The 21,348-nt window shown below is 45.0% G+C and overlaps 1 protein-coding gene across 16 annotated transcripts in view; it reads left to right on the top strand.

The window, feature by feature from the left end:
• Positions 1 to 19,730, top strand: part of LOC135907219 (phospholipid-transporting ATPase ABCA3-like) — a 456,174-nt gene extending 436,444 nt beyond the window's left edge. For 15 of the 16 annotated variants that reach the window (XM_070525189.1, XM_070525199.1, XM_070525188.1 and 12 more), the window contains 2 exons: positions 8,875 to 9,088; positions 19,421 to 19,730. In XM_070525189.1, the coding sequence (XP_070381290.1) occupies positions 8,875 to 9,088; positions 19,421 to 19,675 (469 nt within the window). In that variant the 3' untranslated portion in view covers positions 19,676 to 19,730. The remainder of the gene's footprint in view (positions 1 to 8,874; positions 9,089 to 19,420) is intronic. The other variant, XM_070525201.1, reaches the window with a different exon arrangement.
• The last annotated feature ends 1,618 nt before the right edge of the window (positions 19,731 to 21,348 follow it).

Here is a 21,348-nt window from a genome sequence, read left to right on the forward strand (position 1 = left end):
GGTCAATAAACCCATGCATGCTACCTGAAAGCATCAGTGTTGCCGGATTCCAGACACTCGTTGAGGGTCTTGAATCCGGCAACATTGATGCTTACAGGTGGAACGCCTTCACCCAAAAAAAATCACATACTCGTGACGCCTGCGGCAGAAAGGATGTTCCGACCAGCCGCCAAGGTTTGCGAGTGGTAGCACTTGCTAACACTCCCAAGGTTACTTGTAGTAGTAAAGCAAATACCCAAGAAAGTGGATGGGGAAACGGCTCCACGGTAGCTCAACTGGCTAGAGCATCGCATGCGTAATGCGAAGACCTGGGATCATTCCCTACCTGCGGCAAGTTGTTTTTTTATCCACCTTCGTTTCCATTATTTCATCATTTCTTTAATTCAATTAGGACATACAAGTAATTTCCCCTATGTTGTCCTTGGAGTCTTTGTTTGTTTACTTCTGAAAATATGTAAACAGACACTTCACAGACACGTTCTCATTCATGTTGTACCAACATAATTTTTCTATTAACGAACGTGACACAACGTGATATGCTTTTCAGAAGTCAAGAAATATACAGTCAACAGAGTGCCCTACATTCTGTGCGCTCGTTAAGTGATGAACGAGTTCTATAAGCTGGGTGACATACGAGTAACCACTGCGAAAACCATGATGATGGGTATTTAACAATGAGCATGCACTAAGATGACTCATATCAGTATAAAACTTGTGCTCTAAAATTTTACATGTCACACTGGCCAAAAACTGCTCCATAATATGAAACAGTATTTAAAAGCCCCGATTTAAGTATAGGCACATTTCCAAGTTTTCGTTCATCAGGTAAAGATCAGTCCTGTAATGACTTGGTGAAGAAAATCTGCAGCTACTTTGACCAAGAAAAAGCACACGAAGAGAGCAGGATCGTGGGTAAACCGCCTGGTGTAGTAGCACTGTTTTCTTTCAAGCATTTTAAAAATTACACGTTTCCTCGCTCTTCAAGTAGAACAGCTGCCATCGGTTCGGTACTGATAAAATCAGGGCGATAGTCGGCCCGGAAGATGTTGCTTTCAGATGTAGAAAATACCATGTTGAAAAACGCCTTAAGGCACTTCACTTTCTCCAGACTATAGTGAACAATAATTCCGTCATGTTGAAGCGGAGGGAAGGAGAACCCACCCTTTCTATTTTTTTTTAAATATATACTGCCAAAATCCTTTAGGGTGATCCTGGATGTGCAAGTCAAGAACTGGAACTAGGCAAATTTGACTTTTTGAACCAAACTATTCATATCTTTTGTAATCTTTCTGAACTGATCCTTGTTTTCTTGCAATTACTTTCTTTTGACGCATGCGTATAGATGTTGTCTCTCTTCAACGCATCTGCGCACTTCTTCTGCAAACCATGGCTTGCTTTTGCTGCGGCGTTTCGTCATCGCCCTTGACGGCACATACCGTTCACCCAGATCAAAAAGTTCATCTTTCTGTGTGCTGAAACACAAGCTAACCCAACACAAGCTAGTGGTCTTGCCATTATATGCAGAGTGCTGTGGAAAGTTCCACGAGTGCAGTGGCTCCTTTGCAGATCGCTTTACAGTACCATGCATTCTTTCTCCACAACATCATAAGGTATAACTTGGAAAGATTTCTGCTCGTTGCAATCACAACAGCGGTATTTGTTAATGGTATGAACACATTTTGTAATACTATTGTTTCAGGTTTAATATTTAGACCCGTTAGGTCACAGACAGCTACATAAACGCTAGTGGGCTTGACGTCCCGGCAGCCAGCAATGTTAAAATTTGCTACATGCTGTGATACAAGCTCTCTGTGATGACAGCTGTGAATGCAAATGTTACACAGTAACATATACGAATAGGCAGCGAACGAGCAAATGACATGCCACAACTCTCTCAAGCAACAAGTAAAACCTAAATGTGGCTTATATAGTGCCCTGCACACAACTTATTGCACGTGCATAGCAAAACAAGTGATGCAAGAATCACCAGATTTAGTTGCAGTTACCAAAAATTGTGCCAATGCAATCAGCAGCTTCTTTTGAGTTAACAATGAAACGTTTAAACTACATTATAAAATTGGCAACTTCATTTATGCAACGTAAATGCATGCAAGAAACCATACCATTACATGCCGAAGGCTGTGAAACAGTCAAAATACTTGACGGTTCCATCCTTGCAGATCTTTCTGTATTACCATGTGTTGCTCCTGCATGAGAACATGACACAATTTCCTGAGCACTCTAGGTGTAACAGTTGATTAGAGAAAGGGAGGGGGGAACGTGTCCAGGGTGCCAACGTCTGGCTATACCTCCACTGGCAATATAGAGCACCGCTGATGAATGTCAGGCATAGCAGACTAGCAAACAGTATTTCACAAATCTAGTAACCCTCCAATATGGAGACCATGACATCTTTGTCACCTCTTTACAGATAGCTGAAAAAGTGCATACTTTTCTGCGTAGACTGTGGTGGTTGCGGGAGTGGCATCTCGTCTTCGTCACTGCAATGCACTCTTTTCTTTTTTCCTTTTTCCTCTGCCACATTCACTTGCACTTGAGATGTCTGAGTTCCATTCAGCTTTTCTAAGGCCCCTTACAGCATCATCGTAATTGGCTGCAATTGGCAACATTATTCTGCACTGGCTTTAAAAATACAGGACATCACTGGAACTTCAAATGCACTCAAACTGCATATGTATTCAAAAAGGTTACTTGCCACTGCCGCGATCGCCAGTGGAGCCCTGTCAGACGGAACCACCCAGGAATAAACCGCGCAACGGTTTCTGCAATAATAAAGTTCCTCCTCCTCCTCCTACTCCTGCCACAAGCAGCAGTTACCTTTTTGTTCATTTTCATGTCCCTTTACTGTGTTATTTCTACACTTCAATTAAGTACTAGTTCACCTATGCCCTCTCTGGCTAAATTTATTTTTCATAAGAGTAGAAAATTAAGGTAAAAATGAAAGACAAATATGGCATTTGTGTAAATAAATTGGCAGCAATATTTTGCAAATTTTATTTGAATACATGCATGAATTAAAATACAAGCATCGTTTAAAATGGGATCACTGCAGTTAAAGCCTCATCTAACTAAGGAGTTTATTCTGGCCCCACATGGTCAATAATCTGCTTTGACCTATAAAAGCATTTTACCCCAACTTCTCCGTGTTGGTACCAATGGAATGCAGGAGATATGGACGGCATTCCTTGCGCTGTAAGCAGCATTGTGTAGTACTGTATGGGACTAGCATGCTGAACTATTATTGCAATGATCGACTACGGCCTACTTTGCTGCAAAGTAGGCCGACGTGCAAAGACGTCAGAAGTAACATTTCCTATGTGAATAGAGATGCTCCTATTCTTTTGATAAGAACATTCAGCAACAGATACGTTTAGTCTGCTGTGGTTAAATGCAGTACAGCCACATGCCCCAACCAGTGTGGGCACTCACTTGTACAGTTGTCCACATAAAAGGCCCTACAACCTAAAACTATTCCGCTATTTTTTTATTTCAAATTGGCCATTAGCCCTCTCTGATAGGTCAGAAATGTTCGGGTTTAGCCCATATGGGTGGGCGCCAAACAAATAGGAGCAGATTCCGAGACATTTTGACCTATCACAGATGGCTAATGGCCAATTTGGAAAAAAAAAACAGGAATACTTTGAAGTTATAGCTGCCATAGTTTTTTTACGACTTTCTATTAAAATTATCTGAACAAGTATGTACAAGACACTTAAAAAACATCATGTTCTCCCTGAAGACATAGTGGCCGACATTTAATTTGCAAGCTCAACATTCGCCTTTCACTCACATGATCTGAAGCTTTGGTATAACCTATAGGTATAGGTTCTATCATGAAGAGGTGGGGCTTTAGAACAGAATACAACATACTGCAAGTCACATGCAGAATTAGTGAATTTACGTGTTTAATCAAGCACACAAGAAAATTCTACATGTTCGAATAGTAGAGAAACATTGCAGTACAACTGCAGCCTGCATGTATAAAAGGGACAAAATAATAAATAATTAAAATGCCTCAACCACTTCACAAGGCAGACTCTTCGAGTCACTTCCAGGCATGGCCCCAGCTTTTCACAAGCTTTTTATGTATTTTGTTTGTGGAGGCCACATAGAGCTGTTGCCATCAATGCAGTTTTTATGTATAATGGCAACAGCATCATCTTCTTCAGGAAATTTTACTACTATGTAGAGGCCACTTTGCAAAAAAAGAAAGAAACTTAGTTTATTTCCAAAAACAGTTACACTAATGAGGACAAATCAAATTGTAACACCTGTACAGCAACATGACAACTATCACGGAACAACAGCATGTAAGAGTGGAAAAATAATATTTTTTCTCTTGAACAACACTCTCAGGCATTTCTGAAGTATACTCCGAACTGGCCAGGACCGCAAGCGAGAACACTGAGATACAATACAAATCCCAAGCATTCCTGATCGGCAAGGTTTTGTATACAAGTCTCTCCTTTGGAGGAACTCTCTTCCTGTCAGAAAGGGTGTGCCTCATTTGTCATGCACAAAGTTCTCCACAATAATAATTGTTCCATTATTTAGTGTGCAGCAGCTGTTCTTACCAGCTGCCAGTACAACATTGCCAGGTAATGTGGCCACATTATACAGTGTGCCTTGGAACGGCAGAATCAATGGACCGCAGTTATGCTCTACAGAAAATAGACCTTATGATGGTACCAAATTTCTGTTTGGAACATTTCTTTGCTCTGACAATCTATTACAGAGCTTCTCAAGGGGATGGTCAGGTTTTCGTATCATTCTTTTGACGTTTGACACATAGTTTTCAAATGGAAATGCACTCCAAGCATCCAGGGGACCTAGCTGCAACACATCACATGCAATGTGGCTTAAGCCATGGACATAGCGCTACACTTGCTCTTGTCCATTAATGTCGATGAAGTTTCTAACAAAAATGTTTAACTTGTCGCCTACATAACTAACCTCACTTGCACTTGAATAAGGTGAGGCTCGTATTGTAATGGCCACATGCAGTGTAAGGAAATTCTCATACATGTGGGACGAGATTTTAGAAGACAACACTAAAGGCCCTCTGTATAGTAAGAAGAAGCGAAGTTCAGTTGCCTTATTGCGATCTAGCTCCACAAGACTTCGCGGCTTCCTGTTAAAATCAGAAGGAAAGAATTTTGCAAGCTTGCTGTTCCTCTCAGAGAATTCACTTCAAACTTTAGAGCCAAGTCTCACTTCTTTCGGCCCGCGCACCCACAGAACAAGGAGTTTTTGCATGACACCTAAGCAGACAAGGTGCATGTAGTCCATAGGCACATTCTTCATCATATCTATTGGGAGTTCCTCCAAAATACTGCGTGTTGTGTGGTGTTGCTCCTGACTCCGGTTGCGAAAACTGTTATCATTATGGAGGGTGCTAGCAAAAAAAGTAGGGAAAAAAACTCTTCCTGCTCTATACATTCCCTTGACCGTGCATTTTGGGAAGCTGAAATATCCTGTGTGGCTCCTGATATAAAGGACAAAGGCTTTAGCAGCTGCATCACAAAGTATACTATGCAGCTTCACAGGAACTGATGCACATGAGCAGAAAGGCCTTCCACCAGCAGTTCTTTGGTTTGCTCAACAAAGCACTAGAAGAACTCATTTGCAATTTGCGGTTTGGTTTTACCGAAAATCACTGACAACAAATGGTTCTCCATCTTCAAAATTTTGGATGCGGCCGTGGAAGATCCAGAATTGTTCTCTTGAACTCTTGCCTAGTGGCAGACCGTCAGTTATAAAGCTAAGACTACGCTCGGCAGGCAAGTGCTCACGGCCAAGAAGTGTTTGCCACAGTGTTGCCTCTATGCTAAAATGGTCAAATCTCCCTCCTCCTAGCTTTTTGATGTTAAGGACCCTTTTTGGAGTTTGCAAAAGCGCTCTAGAAGACGACGGTAGTGACGAAAGGCAACTGTGGCTTCGCAGAAGTGCCAATAGTGACGTGACCGAGGCCTGAGGGCAGCGCGATTCAACAGCCCAAGCTTGCAACATCTGCCATATGATCAACACATTCCTGTCACCACTACCAGATTCGGAGTCCTGCGTGCTTTGTGCAACACTGCTTTGGAGTTGGCGTTGTTCGTGTTGCAACAAAATGGTCGAAGGTGACAAGTCGCCATCAGGTAAAGAACCACTGACTAGGTCACTCACTAACTCAGTGTCCACTACGCCATGCTGACACACCACTTGCACATCGTCATGAACAAAACGTGCTAGCTCTCTACTCAACTCATGAGATTGCGCTATCTCCCTATCATCCAAATTCATTTCACGCTGATTCTCCACGCGACCACTGTCATCCGCGCCGGACACGAAAGACAGCGCATGTGTTGCTTCCGTTGCATGTGAGGCGCTGCACGCCGGCGCTGCGAAGTCATTGTGAACGTCTCTTAGGAAATGAACACACGCATCAACGCAACGTTTTCGCTCCCGGCGAAACTGTTGTTCACTGCCTTCTTCCATCACGAGCACAACACCACGGCTTTCAGAAGGCTGGGCAGCACTCACCGGCATTCACATCTGGCTCCAGATCATTTTCTGCTGTCATGACTTCAACATCAGCGCCCGCTTCGCACTGTGCCATCTTTTTGATCGAGCGCCCCTTTTGATCAAGCGGGCTTGGCTTGACTTCATCCCAGTGTTGCCAGCGGCGAAAAAAAAACGCGGGGGTGGCGATTCTGAACACAATTTTGTTGATTGCAACGCCTATTATTTATTTTTTTGCCGAGCAGTCCGCGAGGGAGATGGCTAAGGAAAATAGCTCATTTACCAAAATTGCATTGACAACTTATGCCGATGTTCTTTCAGCTTAGGCAAAACGTCATAATTAGGTTACCATCATAACATCACAACCTTTTATACATACCCAGCTATTTTTAATTGTATTTCGTAATAAAACAACAATTAAACAACCTTTGTTTTCACAACTAGCAGCTTTCCAAGTGATTAACAGATTTGTCATCCTGAAGACATCCTTTTGATGACAATTCTAGGATAATCCTGTGACTGATATCCTCAGGACATGTTCAGAACGACGCAGAATGGACGAAAACGCCTGTACCCTTTCATGACGTCCTCAGGACATCCTCAGAACGACACATAACGGACGAGGACGTTTGTACCTTTTGAGGACGTACTCAGGACGTCGAGTGTGTGTGTGTGTGTGTGTGTGTGTGTGTGTGTGTGTGTGTGTGTGTGTGTGTGTGTGTGTGTGTGTGTGTGTGTGTGTGTGTGTGTGTGTGTGTGTGTGTGTGTGTGTGTGTGTGTGTGTGTGTGCCGAAAGTTCTGTAGTACTCGATCAATATTTAATTAAAAATTGACACAGACCTATTTATGGCTATGTAAATTTGTTAGTACAGAAAAAGAAAAATTAAAGTTCTCCACCGCGGATTCAAACTTCTGACTTCATGATCCCGAGCCCAGCTCCTTACCACTGCACCACGTCGAACATGTCTCTGTGTACATTTTGGCTATGACAACAGTAAAAATCTCTGCGTTAATGTTCACATTTGCATTTCAAGAGCCAAGGTGCACTTTCCCTCCGTCGCGTCAACTGCCGATCCTCTAGAAGAGCAAAAGTGTTGTTTCCCTCGACAGGTACATCGTGGAGTGCTAGAACATCGATTTTGCTGTACGATATCCATAATAAATAAGAAATTCAGAAATAGACAACGGCGGCCGGCGACACTATAAGGGTTGTTACTGCTAATTTCGACAGTTGTCTCTCACTCTTTACACTTTTGAGTGCTCATATAATTCGTGTGTTCAATGCAAAATAGCTACATAAACATTCGCGGATGCGTGTTCATTCTGAAAGCATATTGGCTTCTCACGTCAGCGCTGTCCCAGAATAATTAGACTCTAGCGAGACAGCTTTTCATGCAACGTCGTGGAACAACCCGAAAATTCTGTTTCACTTCGCAAAAGCTTATGCAGTATTTCGGGCAAATTAACTAATGTCTCAGTGTAACGGCACATGTAAGTCCAAAGGCCTGTGTGCCACATCTTACCAAATAAAACAAAACGGATACGCACACATTCCCGCAGATGGTATTATTTTGGTCAGCGGCCGAATTTGAGGAGGCCGGTAGGGCGGTCCTGGTGCCTCCTCGTCACGGCACAATTATAACCATTGGCCACGTCGACTTTAATACCGGTGTCGGCGTTATCAGCATTGCCAGCTTCAGAGAAGCACGATTGAATACCGTGCAAGAGAAAAGTAGCATACACCACCGATGCGAAACTGACACACAATTTGCAACAAAACTTCAACAGAAAGTGGCCCATTTCTAACGCTACGAAAGAAAATGTGTAGTCCCGACAGACAGTTCCTGTTGCGACGTCAGAATCGCTGTTGCGATAGAAAGTTGTTGCGACTTCATAAACTCTCGTTGTCGCGACAGAACGTTTCTGTTGCGACATCAGAATTTCTGTCGTAACGTCAAAAATGTCTATCGCAACTACGGAAATGTAAGGAACTTCTGTCGTACAAAATCAATTTCTGTAGTTGCAACAGAAATTACTGTAGTTGCGACGGGAATTCCTGTTGTCTTTTTCAACTGGGTATATATATATATATATATATATATATATATATATATATATATATATATATATATATATATACTGCCTTCTATAGTTGCCAAAATAAAATTTTTCTCTGAAATGCAACACGTTATTCCACTTGGTGAAGCAGTTTTCTCGCAAGATCACTTCCACGTTCTGCGCTAACTTGAATACGAAAATCGCAGATAACATCGAGCTAAATCGTCTTTTAATTGTAAAATTCACGCTTCTTCTAATACTTTGCTCCGCACAAATGTCAACAACATGCAGCATGGAGGAATGCGAGCTTTCTTGCGACCGACTCACCATCATGGTCAACGGACAAATGATGTGCCTGGGCACGCTGCAACACCTGCGGGAGAAGTTCGGTCAGGGCTACCGAGTGGAGTTCTTTCTCGAACCCACCGTCGCTGTTGACGAAGTCAAGCTCAAGAAAGCTGTGAACAAACTGTTTCCCGGCATTCAACTCAAGGACGTGCAGAAGGTACACAGGTTATAATAATGCGTTAGCATTCTGGGGGTACGTCATGTACTTTTGGGGACTATGTATCAATCTGTCTATATTCAGGTCCATGCACCTAAACACGTCTATGTTTCTATCTAACCAGTCTCCCGTCTACCAGGGTCACTGGGCAGTCAGTGGCAGAATGTGTAACGAATCGGTTTGCTGTGGTGTGGTAACAACGTTCGAATACAAATACCAGAAACAATTGCGTCACTGAATAGGTGGCAGCATATGTACCACTCATAAACGAACCTCTTTCATTGCCGCATGAGTCACTATGGACGTGCGATTGGGGAGGTACCGCTCTTCGAAGAAACCATCTGGCGCCTACTTCGAGTACTGAGTATGTGCCACCCGGTCGGTGCTAGTCTCCAACGAACGTCTTTGACCACAATTTGTGTGTCTGGGTACGCGCAACTATTGATGTGCCACTGTACAATAACAAAAAAGGTCGTTAAGGTTTCTCCTATTCTACGCGTAATTGAAACCCTGTGAGAAGAGTTCGTCAAAGAGAGCAACACGACACATTAGTAGGCTGCGCCCCTAATGCGCTGCGTATGTGCCGCTCTTCAAAGAACCTCTCACCGACTTGGATCATTACGTATGAGCTTCAGTGTGGGCGGCGAGTGACGGAACCATCAGAGAGATATAACTCACTGAGTCAGCGGGAAAGCGGTCCCAGCGGGCCAGCGTATACGGCAGTGCGTATGCGTGGTACGAGATGCGCAATTGGCGCCTACGCTGGCCCTCTGGGTCTGCTGGCCCGCTGGTTTGCCGAGCTTTAACTTTCTATTATCAGCGGACGCAGATAATAGAGAGCTATAGCTCAGCGTTGTAACTCAGGCACAGGAACATCGCGCTTCTCGTCTCGGAGACCATGCGCGGCCTTCTCGGTATTGCCACTTGATGGCGCAGCGTGTGCACAAAACAGGGCGAGCGAGAATCACGGTGGCAGCATGACACGTCTCTTGGCGTTCCCACACACAGGCACGCCATTCATTTTCGAGGCCACGTGGAGGCTTCGCGACCGCAGTGCTGGATGGCACCGAGCATTCTTTGGAAAGCGTGGAAGAGGAGTCCAGCTGCATCACATTCTTCATACCTAACTCGTTTTGATGGAGGCAATACCTAGTGTCGCTACGTTGATTTAATTCAAACGCATTGCCGTCGATACTAATCGTGAGATGCGTAATGCCGCAATTTTTATGTTTTTCCCGCCAACCTGGGTCCCTGGGAAGTCAATCATCATATGGGCAGATCATCCGGCTACTCTGCTGTAGGAACATCGTTCAAGCCAAACGCCGGAGAAAATTGTGTCACTGGGAATGTGTCGGGCCTTTATTCTTGGATTATGTGCTATCAGATTCAAGGTGTAGACATAGTTTGCGTTATTAATGTTGGAAAATGGGACAATAGGGGTTTTTGTTCCTAGACAGCAAAACAGGCGAGAGAGAGGGAGATAAACCTTTATTCTTGAAAAATAGGGTTTAAAGGCCCGTAGGGTGCGTAATCAATGCAGGTCTCCAGCGGCCACCACCACGCGTCGTGCCTGGTCGAGGAGGCTCACTTGAATCTCCAAGTCTGTCCGCGCGAGAATGCCGGCTGTCGAAGACTCCCTAAAATATTTTGTGCTAATAAGTGTGAATTTGAATGTATTGGCGCTGATTTGCACTCCCATGTCAGATGGGACAATGATTACCTTGCCCCACACCAGGGGCATTGACAGGCACATCTGGTTAACCAGATGACGCGCCACCACTCCAGATATGTGTAGGTGTTTGTCTGGATTTTTCTGTATAGCCGAACCTTCTCCACTGTTATTGCAAGTTTTGAGTGGCAAGTTCTTGGTGTGAACGACGTTGATGTTCTAAGACATCGCACGCAAGTATTATTGCTTGCTCATGATTGTTGTTTTAAATTGAAATGTCTTTTCGTCCTCGGATTGAAGTTTCGCGAGCATGAGCCCTTGTGTTGCCAGAGACGCCAAGATGCCCGGGCACCATACAATGTGATGTGCTTGCATTAGTCAATTGCCGAAGATGTTAAGGGCGGTGCTATAGATCCTACTGTGAAGGAATAGTCGGCATGCCGCCTGGGATCCTGTGAGGATGTAGGCAGTCATGCCTTCTCCCTGCAGTGTCTTTATCGCCCAGGCTCCTGCAGTGGCCTCTACTGTGCTGGTGCAGGCTGTGCCGACCAAAGCTGTCGTTATGGTCCTTGGGTTTTCGGGGGTTCTCGAATCAGCCACGATAGCATGTCCCCTGTTGTACTGTGTTGTGCCTGTTTATATTCTGTCGGGGTTATTTCGAAATCTTTTCTCTAATTGTTGGACTCGTGTTTCAGGCCTGCCCTAATTAATGTTTCGGCTCACTTTGGGAGAGGGGGCCGGGGGAGGTAATAACTTTTCCTCACATCTCCCTCAGTTTGTCCAATAGATCGCTAAGCGTAGACGTTGAAGCATTTAAAGTGGCATTCAGTAACAGCTACTTACCTAATCATAACTCTGGTTTATCAAACACACATCAGCACTAAGCTTAAAAAATTCAGCAGAAACGCTTAAGACTGCTTGCGTATGAAATTCGAGAGCATTACAGTCGCATTGGCATGATGTATAATCAGAGTGTGCTGATGGTATAAACGCTCACCGATGAAATCACTATAGCGGCTCCACAGCCACCGTAGTCCTCCACAAAGAAAGCAACAAAATCCCAATAAAGAAAGGCGTCAGGCAGGGAGATATGATCTCTCCAATGCTATTCACAGCATGTTTACAGGAGGTATTCAGAGACCTGGAGTGGGAAGAATTGGGGATAAAAGTTGATGGAGAATACCTTAGCAACTGGCGATTCGCTGATGATATCGCCTTGCTTAGTAACTCAGGGGACCAATTGCAATGTATGCTCACTGACCTGGAGAGGCAAAGTAGAAGAGTGGGTCTAAAAATTAATCTGCAGAAAACTAAAGTAATGTTTAACAGTCTCGGAAGACAGCAGCAATTTACAATAGGCAGCGAGGCACTGGAAGTCGTGAGGGAATATATCTACTTAGGGCAGGTAGTGACGGCGGATCCGGATCATGAGACGGAAATCATCAGAAGAATAAGAATGGGCTGGGGTGCGTTTGGCAGGTATTCTCAGATCATGAACAGCAGGTTGCCATTATCCCTCAAGAGAAAAGTATATAATAGCTGTGTCTTACCAATACTCACCTACGGGGCAGGAACCTGAAGGCTTACGAAAAGGGTTCTACTCAAATTGAGGACGACGCAACGAGCTATGGAAAAAAGAATGATAGGTGTAACGTTAAGGGATAAGAAAAGATCAGATTGGGTGAGGAAACAAACGCGAGGTAATGACATCTTAGTTGAAATCAAGAAAAAGAAATGGGCATGGGCAGGATATGTAATAAGGAGGGAAGATAACCGATGGTCATTAAGGGTTACGGAGTGGATCCCAAGGGAAGGGAAGCGTAGCAGGGGGCGGCAGAAAGTTAGGTGGGTGGATGAGATTAAGAAGTTTGCAGGCGCGGCATGGCCACAATTAGTACATGACCGGGGTTGTTGGAGAAGTATGGGAGAGGCCTTTGCCCTGCAGTGGGCGTAACCAGGCTGATGATTATTATTATTATTATTATTATTATTATTATTATTATTATTATTATTATTATTATTATTATTATTATTATTATTATTATTATTATTATTATTATTATTATTATTATTATTATTATTAAGTGAGACGCGGGATTTTATACACTCAGGACGTGGCGCCACTTCGTGCCCATTGCCTGCGGCTAAACTACCCAATGGCGCTCGCCCTAGACCACACTTCTAGTCAACTAGATGGCTGGGACGTTACATGTGCATTGAAGCACGTACTAGATACACCTCTATAGATAAGGCACTAAAGAGCGACACCGGCTTATATGATCGCAGGGTCACCAGCGCAACTGGCTGCATCACCTGCAGTACTTTGCTGGCGTTATCAATTCACCTTGCGCCGCCGTCCGAATCAGTTCAGAATCAGAATCAAACACGAATCAGAATCCCAAACAGCGCTGTCGTTTATACTAATAGGATCAAGTTTCGCACAATTGATAAAGACACCGGGCTGCGTGGAGATGAGCAAATGGCACAATGCTTACGCATCCTTAGACAACCAACACAGAAGGCTCTGCATAAAATTTAATTCAAGTGCAATAATTGTATCACGAGGTTGAAAATCCAGCGTACACAATGGTACGAAACGGATAGGAAACTTCGAGGTTTGGTAGGAGCCGAACCCAATACCTCCGGCGTTAACGTTAGAAACCCATGAACATTGGTGGGTCTTGAACCCATGACCGTTGCCGCTAAATGAGCGCACTTAAGACAAATTAGGGTTCAGTTCAGGCACTCGAGCCCTCTACCTTTGCTGGAAGTCGAACCCACGAACATTAGTGTTAATTAGGGCAAATTTAAGGCACAGCTAAATTAAAGGGACCCTGAAACGATTTTGGCGATTTTCAACAAACGTACTGAGTCGTTAGAGTAGGTTCTTCTGATCATTAATTGATGCATCTAAGTGCTCTGCGTAAAGCGTGTAATTTATTATAAGGTTTTAAAAATACACATCGCTGCCGATCGCAGCGCATTGCTCGGCGGAATTTTAAGCCGCCCCTACCCATATGATGCAAATAACCCATATTACGTCACATGGGCGAGCTATCTGATTGGCTGACCAGGGTGCGTGGTCGATAATTTTTCCAACTTTATGGTGAACAAATGATGCTCGTAATAGTTGGAATGTCAGTTACTTTGTTTTTGTAAAAAGAAAATAACTTAAAGAGAATACACAAGAATAGTTTTTTAGTACACTTCAGCACTTCCGGCACACAGCAAGTGTCGTCTGCTTGTGTTACAACGTACTCCATTTTGACGAGAGCTTCGCGGTCAGAGTCGGTCTCAGTCTTTTCGCGAGCACTATGATTCGACTTTGTTGCCTTGTGGACTGCAAACCTAGCGACCTGCAAACCGCGAGTCCAGTATTAGGGCAAACGCAAGCGCAAGGGGACAGGGTCTGGCCGCTCGACTCTGCCGGGATGAGCCACGAGATGAGCAGAAGGGCAAATGTGAATGGTCTGCACGGTGCAGCCACCTGGTGGCACAGAGCTCAACCATACACAGTAGCAGCAACGAAGTGTATTCTTTGCTGCTGGTGTGTATTTTTCGCAGGAGTGTAATCATCAACACGTTGATTTATAAATGTTTAAAATGCTTTACACTTGGTTAGAACAATATTAGCGCTTTGTTTGACTGGTTAAGCGCTGCGCCAGCAAGTGTCTGGACCGTGCAGACCGATCAGGCTGCTCACGTACGTCTACGCTAAAGTTCCTTCATCAGCTTGAGTTTATGCCTGCAGTCATTTGCCGAAATGACCAGCTTGCCTGTTTTTAGCGCAGTACCGGACACGTTCGGCGCTAGGACAGAATGCTCGCAACGCACGCTGCTTCGATAGCTCTCGGTCGACGGCCAAGCGGCTAGCGGAGAGGTCTCGCGCGGGAGGGGGCGTGCTCCTAAACAACCGGAAGTGAGCGATGTGACGTCGCATCGTGACGCTGAACCAGTGAAGGCGGAGCTTAGCGCCGCTCGCTCGGCGAGCGAGTTGAGGAGGAAAAGCATAGCTAGGGAGGAGGGTAACTTCTAATCGCTTGCAGCTCCATTAATACGTAACGCTTCACTTAAATTGTGGTGCGAATGTTCTACTTAAGCTGTACCCTACGCGCCTACAAAATTTGTCCGAACCGTTTCAGGGGCCCTTTAAGATACAGGTAATTAAGGCACTCTAACCCACGATATTGGCTGTTGAATAATGCGAAGTTACTTAAGACACAGTTAATTAGGACAGAGTTAAAACACTCAAAACCTCAATCTTTCTTCAGAGGCAAACCCACGACCTTTGGTGTTAAGGCAAAGTTTAGGCACAGTAAGTTAAAATAGTGTTAATCAGGGCGCTCGAGCACTTGACTTTTCGTGTTAATTAAGGCGAAGATACTTAGGACACAGCTAATTAAAGTAGAATTAAGGCACCAGGCTTAACCAGGCTCAATCCAAAAATAGAAAAAGAGGCAGACTGGTCACCGGACATGCCAACGCTCAGATTCGCAGCCGGTCTCGCTCGCTTCGGCGGTGTATCTGACGAATGACGCATGCATCTGGCTCGTCAACCGTCGATTCGCCTGTAGCTAGGCAACGGAAGTAAGCCGCAAAGTTTAATTTAATTTACACGCAGATATTCTTACTTTTGCCGGGAAAGAATAAAAAAAGTTAAACATTTTCTGATCAACTCATTTCACATTCTTTTCGATGCTCGCGGCAGCAAATGGTCGGCGTTAACACTAGCGTGACGTATTTCCTGTTGCCAGTTTTTGCCAGTGTCCCCCTTTGTATAATTTGTATAATTTGTTTATAACGAAATTGCGCAGCACTTTTATCTCGGCAGGAGAGAGTTTCCCCTTCCACACAAGAAGTTAAATAGAGCGCAGGCATTGACCCTCAGATTACTGCAAACAGGCTCACACCCCAGCCCGGCTTTATTCCACAAAATTTATCCCGACACCTATGCCACTAGTTCTTGCAGGCATTGCAATGACACCGCTAGCCTCAACCTGGCGTTGCCCCTCGTTACGTATGAAGACAAGTGGCTCTCCGCTATCCAGAGCCCTTATGCCGGGGCGCAACTATGGGCTGTCCTGAGGGCCCACGATGCGGCGGTCGGGCAAGGCCTGACTGTCCCAACGTGGGAGCGGCCCGCAGCGCGCTGAGTCGCGCACCTCAGGACCTTATTAAAGTTTTGCATCCATCCATCTATGGTGTAGGTATCTGGCCATGCGACTTTTATCGCATGACGGCGCAAATTCGTGCTGCTGGGTGAGCGGTGCCGAAGAGATAAAGAGACTAAGGAAACCAAAGATAACAAGAACATAGCTTTATTTTTTTTTATGCTTGAAATTGGCAAGGCCTGGCAGCCGGCCGACGGAGTGTAATGGGGTTGGCTGGGGAGGTGGCCTTACACCCGCAGTAATTTTCCAGTGACCTTCAATCTACGAGGCGCCCTTTGATTATAATGCGTGCTCGAATAGGTCACTATTCGCTGCAATGCACATTTGGCATCTCATAGGCACATTTTCCGAGGCGTTCTTGATCATGGTATCAAGGGTGGAGCTGCAGACTTGTCTTTGGTTTAGGTTCTAAAGACCCTAGTGGCCATTACGTGGGGGGGGGGGGGGGGGGAGGTGAGAGATTTCAGGGGCGCACATAAATATCATTTATGGACAATACAAACCGTCGACAAGAATACTAACGACAAAACAAGAAAAAAAGCAAGTGGATTTGAACCAAGGTGTTCAGATTAGCATAGCTTAAGTTTCAACCAAATGCATTGAAGATGAGTATAGAACATTTTGTTAAATAGCCATTAAAACATTGATAATAAATACATTGGGAAGAACACTGCATACATATAGCGTAGAAAGACTGTATCTAAAATGAAGACAGGCAGATGCGGGTTAGCAAAGTATTTCATTTGTGAATAACCCAGGAGCGCTGAGTGAAATAGTGAAGGATCTGATATCTCGGCGATCATGGACCGCAAAGAGTTCCATTCGCTTATACAGAATGGTAAAGACGAATTTCGGTACTTCGTGCGGGCAAAAATGGGCGATACCTTGTGCGTATGAGCGAGACGGGTTTAAGTATTAGGGGCTTGAAAAATGTGCGATTGGACGAACGTCGTGTTCCTATGGCAAAGTGAGTAAAAAAACGATAGCCGAGTATGTCGCCTGACTTGACAAGCGTAGCTAGAGGAAGTTTTGCTTTAAGTGATTAAACGGCTTACGAAACGGGAATAGGATGATGTGACCAACCGCGCGGCCTTGTTCTAATGAGAATATACAAATGAGCATGACGGATTTCGCGAAAGAAGACAAGTGTGCGCACCTGATCTCAGTGCTTGTGTTATAAATAAAAAACAGAGACTGTAGCTGCATAAATACACGGCTGATGAAAATCTCAAATGATAGAACCTAAAGCACCAATCCACGAGACGTGATAGCTGAGTGCGCAATATTTCCTGTCTGGAAGGCTCTAGTAGGCAGAGGCAAATGGCACCTTTCAAAACATCGCAGCGGATGCCGCACGCATCATTTTCGGCCTTCACCTGCTAGCTGTTTGCGCTTGTCCGAGCAAAAATATGCTGAAGCTGCGATACGCTGGTTCCAACAGTTCAGTCAGAACTTCCCGCCGGGGGTGAAAAAAATAAAACGCGTTTCCGCCAACTATCAGACTAGTGGGTGGAGTTTTCGAAGCTCTCCGAGCAAAGTCGAATACGCCACAGCAGCTGACAGCTGCTGCAAGCAAACCAGGACTGTCAGGGACTGCTAATCGTAAAGGCCCAGTGCATCGCGCGCTAGCATGGGCTGGCTGTCGCCATGCCGGCCTACAATTCGTGTGGAACGAAGAGAGTGAACATAGTTTGCACCTTCCCCAGCACTAAAAGCGCTTGCTCACCACGTACTCGTGCGCGCGCTTTGCTGCAGCAGCTGATCGTTGCTCTGCCGTGGGGCAGGCTCAACGCGCCGAACTATACCGGGAGCAAATTTTCTGAAATTATGGCTTCGCCGGCGTGATGTAACGAAATTTCCTGCGTCTGCCTGGTACGCTTAATTCGCCACACTATAAAATGACCCTGTGCAACATGACATTGACATTGACAACAACAACATGACATTGACATTGACATTGACATTGACAACAACATGACAACATAAAATGACATTGTGCAACAGGAGCATGCCGACATGTATAAGGAGAACTGTCGACGCCTAACGGCCTCACCAGCACCCCGACGTTGTGCGCGTTCAACACGCACCAGCCACGCCAGCAATGCGGGCGAAGCTCGCGAGGCGCAACTCGCCCAATTGCGTGATACGTATCGTGCCTGCTACGAGCCGAATGACGTTGAGCAGCGTTTTGGGGCCCAAGCGCAGAGTCGTCTAACACATATGCGTGGCCGCCAAGATTTCTGAATAATACAGGGAGAATATCCTACGTTACAGGACGCCCAAGGAGGCCCGATGGGCGCCATCGTCATTGCGAGTGAAATACGATACGATTAGAATAACAATTAGGTCAATAATAAACACGAAACTGAGACAGAACACAGATGCGCGGTAAACATTTATTCATCCAATCATTTTAACATCCGTCGACGTCCACCTTGTTATCTTTAGCGTCGACAAATGATTGGCACAAATCTCTCTTTTATTCTATATTTCAGTCAGAGTAGACATGCTTACATGGCATGTATGTGTTCGAATGGTTATGTCCAGCGTCTCTTGTACGCATCAGCACTGAAGTTAAATTCTTATGTCTTAAACTCGAAAAAGTCTACCATGCGCGCGTCCAGACGGCAATCTTTGTTAGATACCGCTATTCTATTCTTGAGTCTTTCAATGGGAGTCAATATGTTTATCCGGCATGAATGCGTTCGGCCGGTGATGTTCATGATCCATGGAAACAACTAGGTACTCCGGTTTCTGTTTAAAATGTCACTCCCAAGGGATATGCCCAAATGACATGCATATATTGGATTGTAATGTTCAGTTTCTTTTATAACATGCGTGTTCCTCAATTTTATTGTGTCTTTCCCGCAAAACAGGTATGCTTATCTAGCATGTATATATTCAGATTGTAGTGCTTGGTGTCCCTGGTAGCTAGCAATCAAGGTTTTCGTTTTATTCTTCAATATTTAAATTGGAATCAATTCGGTTTTATCAGATGTGCTTATCTACATATACGTTTGTGTTTGATGACAATGCTATCCTGTGTGTGTGGGACAGACACGCAGAATAGCAAAATAAAGACATGCAGCAGAAAATGCGGCATTTTGACGTCTCATATGGCCCCGTTCTGCCACTAATTAACATTCTGAAATTTACAATAACAATAAAAAAGTTCTGGCTACTTTCAACTAATTGGATGTAAGGGACTATAAGATTTTCTGGAGTGTTCTCAACAACATTTTTAGCAGCAAGGACTTGGTCACATTCTTGTCGAATGACCTGCCTTTTTTTTCCTTTAACTTCGAGCATAGTAGCTGGGCCAACCGTATGGGATGCCGTACAATACTTGTCACATACTCCTACATTGCGGTTAGGAGGCATAGAGTACTTTAGGAGGACGGGCTTACAGACAGTGGATCACTTTTTGTTTCTCTTATTGCGCGTGGTGCCAACTTGTGGTACATCATCAACGGGTGTTTTCTCTCCGTCCAGAACCTGCTTAGCTACCACCTAATGGAGCGTATTCCATGGAGTGAGCTGTTCACCAAGGTGGCGCATCTCCAGAAAAAGTTCCCCCTCGAACACGCCCTCGTCGGCGAGAACACACTTCAGGACATCTTCTTGAACTTCGCCAAAGCACAAGGAAGCCTCCTTGTTCCGGGCTTTGCCGCTGTGGTAGACGTTGGTACACCCTCCAGCACAAAATCTCCTGCCGCGCTTTCGTCACCAACGGCTGCTGCAACGTAGACCCGAATACAGCCTCTGCAAATTGCTTCGCGGGCGAAGGAATAAAGGCTTTTCTGGTGTGAAATGATTTGAGCTAAATACTTTCTTCAATGCTTGATTGCACGATATCACAGCCTAGCCTGTCTCAGTTGCTCGTTTATCTATGCCAAAGACCACAAGATTCGACCTCCGATACCGTTCTCATTTTCTAAGTTTTGTCTGCAGTAATATAAGTGTATCTTGAAGTTTTGTAACCAAATTTTTAAGGATTTGAAAAGCATCCACATTTTGTGCTATTTCTGTTACATTTCTTTCTCGTGTGTTTATTAACGTCTAGAAATTTGCACTTTTCATGGTGTCCTCCAGCCGCTTTTTAACCTCTGCCAAAGCTTTGCTAATAGCCTGCTGGCTGTCTATCAGTATGTGGAGCCTTTGAGCAGTGAAATGACTGGGATTCAGTTCCACATTACAACAAAGTAACAATTCGCACACTTGGTAACCCTCGTACGCTCAGGCCAGAAATTATCGGGGGCACGGCACAACAACAAGACTTCTTTCATCGCTGCGGTATGAGTATACAGAACAGGAACAAGTATTTGGGACGCATGGTTTACGCTCTGGTTCTTGCGTTTTCGCCGTACCACTGAAGAATCCAGATTGAAGTGGCTTTTTTACATGTGCGCAAATAGCTGTGCATGCGATATGGTCGCGCACGCGCTGCTCAAATCTTCTCAAAGACCTGCAGTCAAGTTGTCTCCAAGGTGGCTGAAGCTGTCACTTGTTCCCCCAAGCATGTGAAAACTTAGTATGATTCGAAGATGTCCAAGAAGCACCTGCAATCGACAGCAAAGCTACCGGAAGCTAGAATGCGGGGCATATGATTAACGTTCCTTTTTTTGTGATTTGGACGCTATGCGCTATTGTCCTAGTCCTGTAAACCCGATTAAAAAAAACAGACAGAAGCCTTCCTTCATAGACCCAATGTTGGAGGCGCTTAATATGTTCTAGCTTTCTACCTATATGCCGGCTTTCACTTCAGGTAAAGCGAAAACGAGGCGTGCACCAATGTGGGCATATTATTATAGCAATGAATAAGAGAGCTCCACCAGCGCTCCTGCCGCCTGTCTGCTGAAGAGGACGGACGCATTCGCGTTGGTGCTTGCGCTGGAGTTTGGCTCGGACTATTCGGCTGCTCTGCGCTTGACCCCACGTGACTGTGTTTGTGACTTTCCGCTAATTGTCAATAAGCCTCGTAGCATTTGGTGGAGGTGCTGGGGTCCCTATGGCCACTACCTGGAACTGCTGTGTCTTCAATCACTGAAAAAACTATTTAGAGCTTCTGCGGCGTTCGGCAGAAACGGACAAACGTTGTGCATATTGAGGCACTCTTCTATGGATAGATATGGACAAGCGTGCTACGCGCAGACTCTTTGGCGCTGCCACTGAACGACGGAGAATATCCAAAGGAAGCGCGATGGAGGAGCTAGATTGCAGACACGCCTCATGCGTGACGCGCTTTGGCCGTGTATCCGCTGCGCGCTCCTCCATTGCTTCAGTGCAAACCGCAGTGTCGTTCGCATCCAGCCTCAGATGGGTTCCGCCGGAATTTCTGTTATCCTTTCCACGGAACCGATATATTTTTCAGGCATATATATATATTGAAGCGGTCCGCGCTGGACGCATGAAAGAAGACG

This window comes from Dermacentor albipictus, chromosome 9, assembly GCF_038994185.2.
Source record: "Dermacentor albipictus isolate Rhodes 1998 colony chromosome 9, USDA_Dalb.pri_finalv2, whole genome shotgun sequence".
Classification (NCBI taxonomy): domain Eukaryota; kingdom Metazoa; phylum Arthropoda; class Arachnida; order Ixodida; family Ixodidae; genus Dermacentor; species Dermacentor albipictus.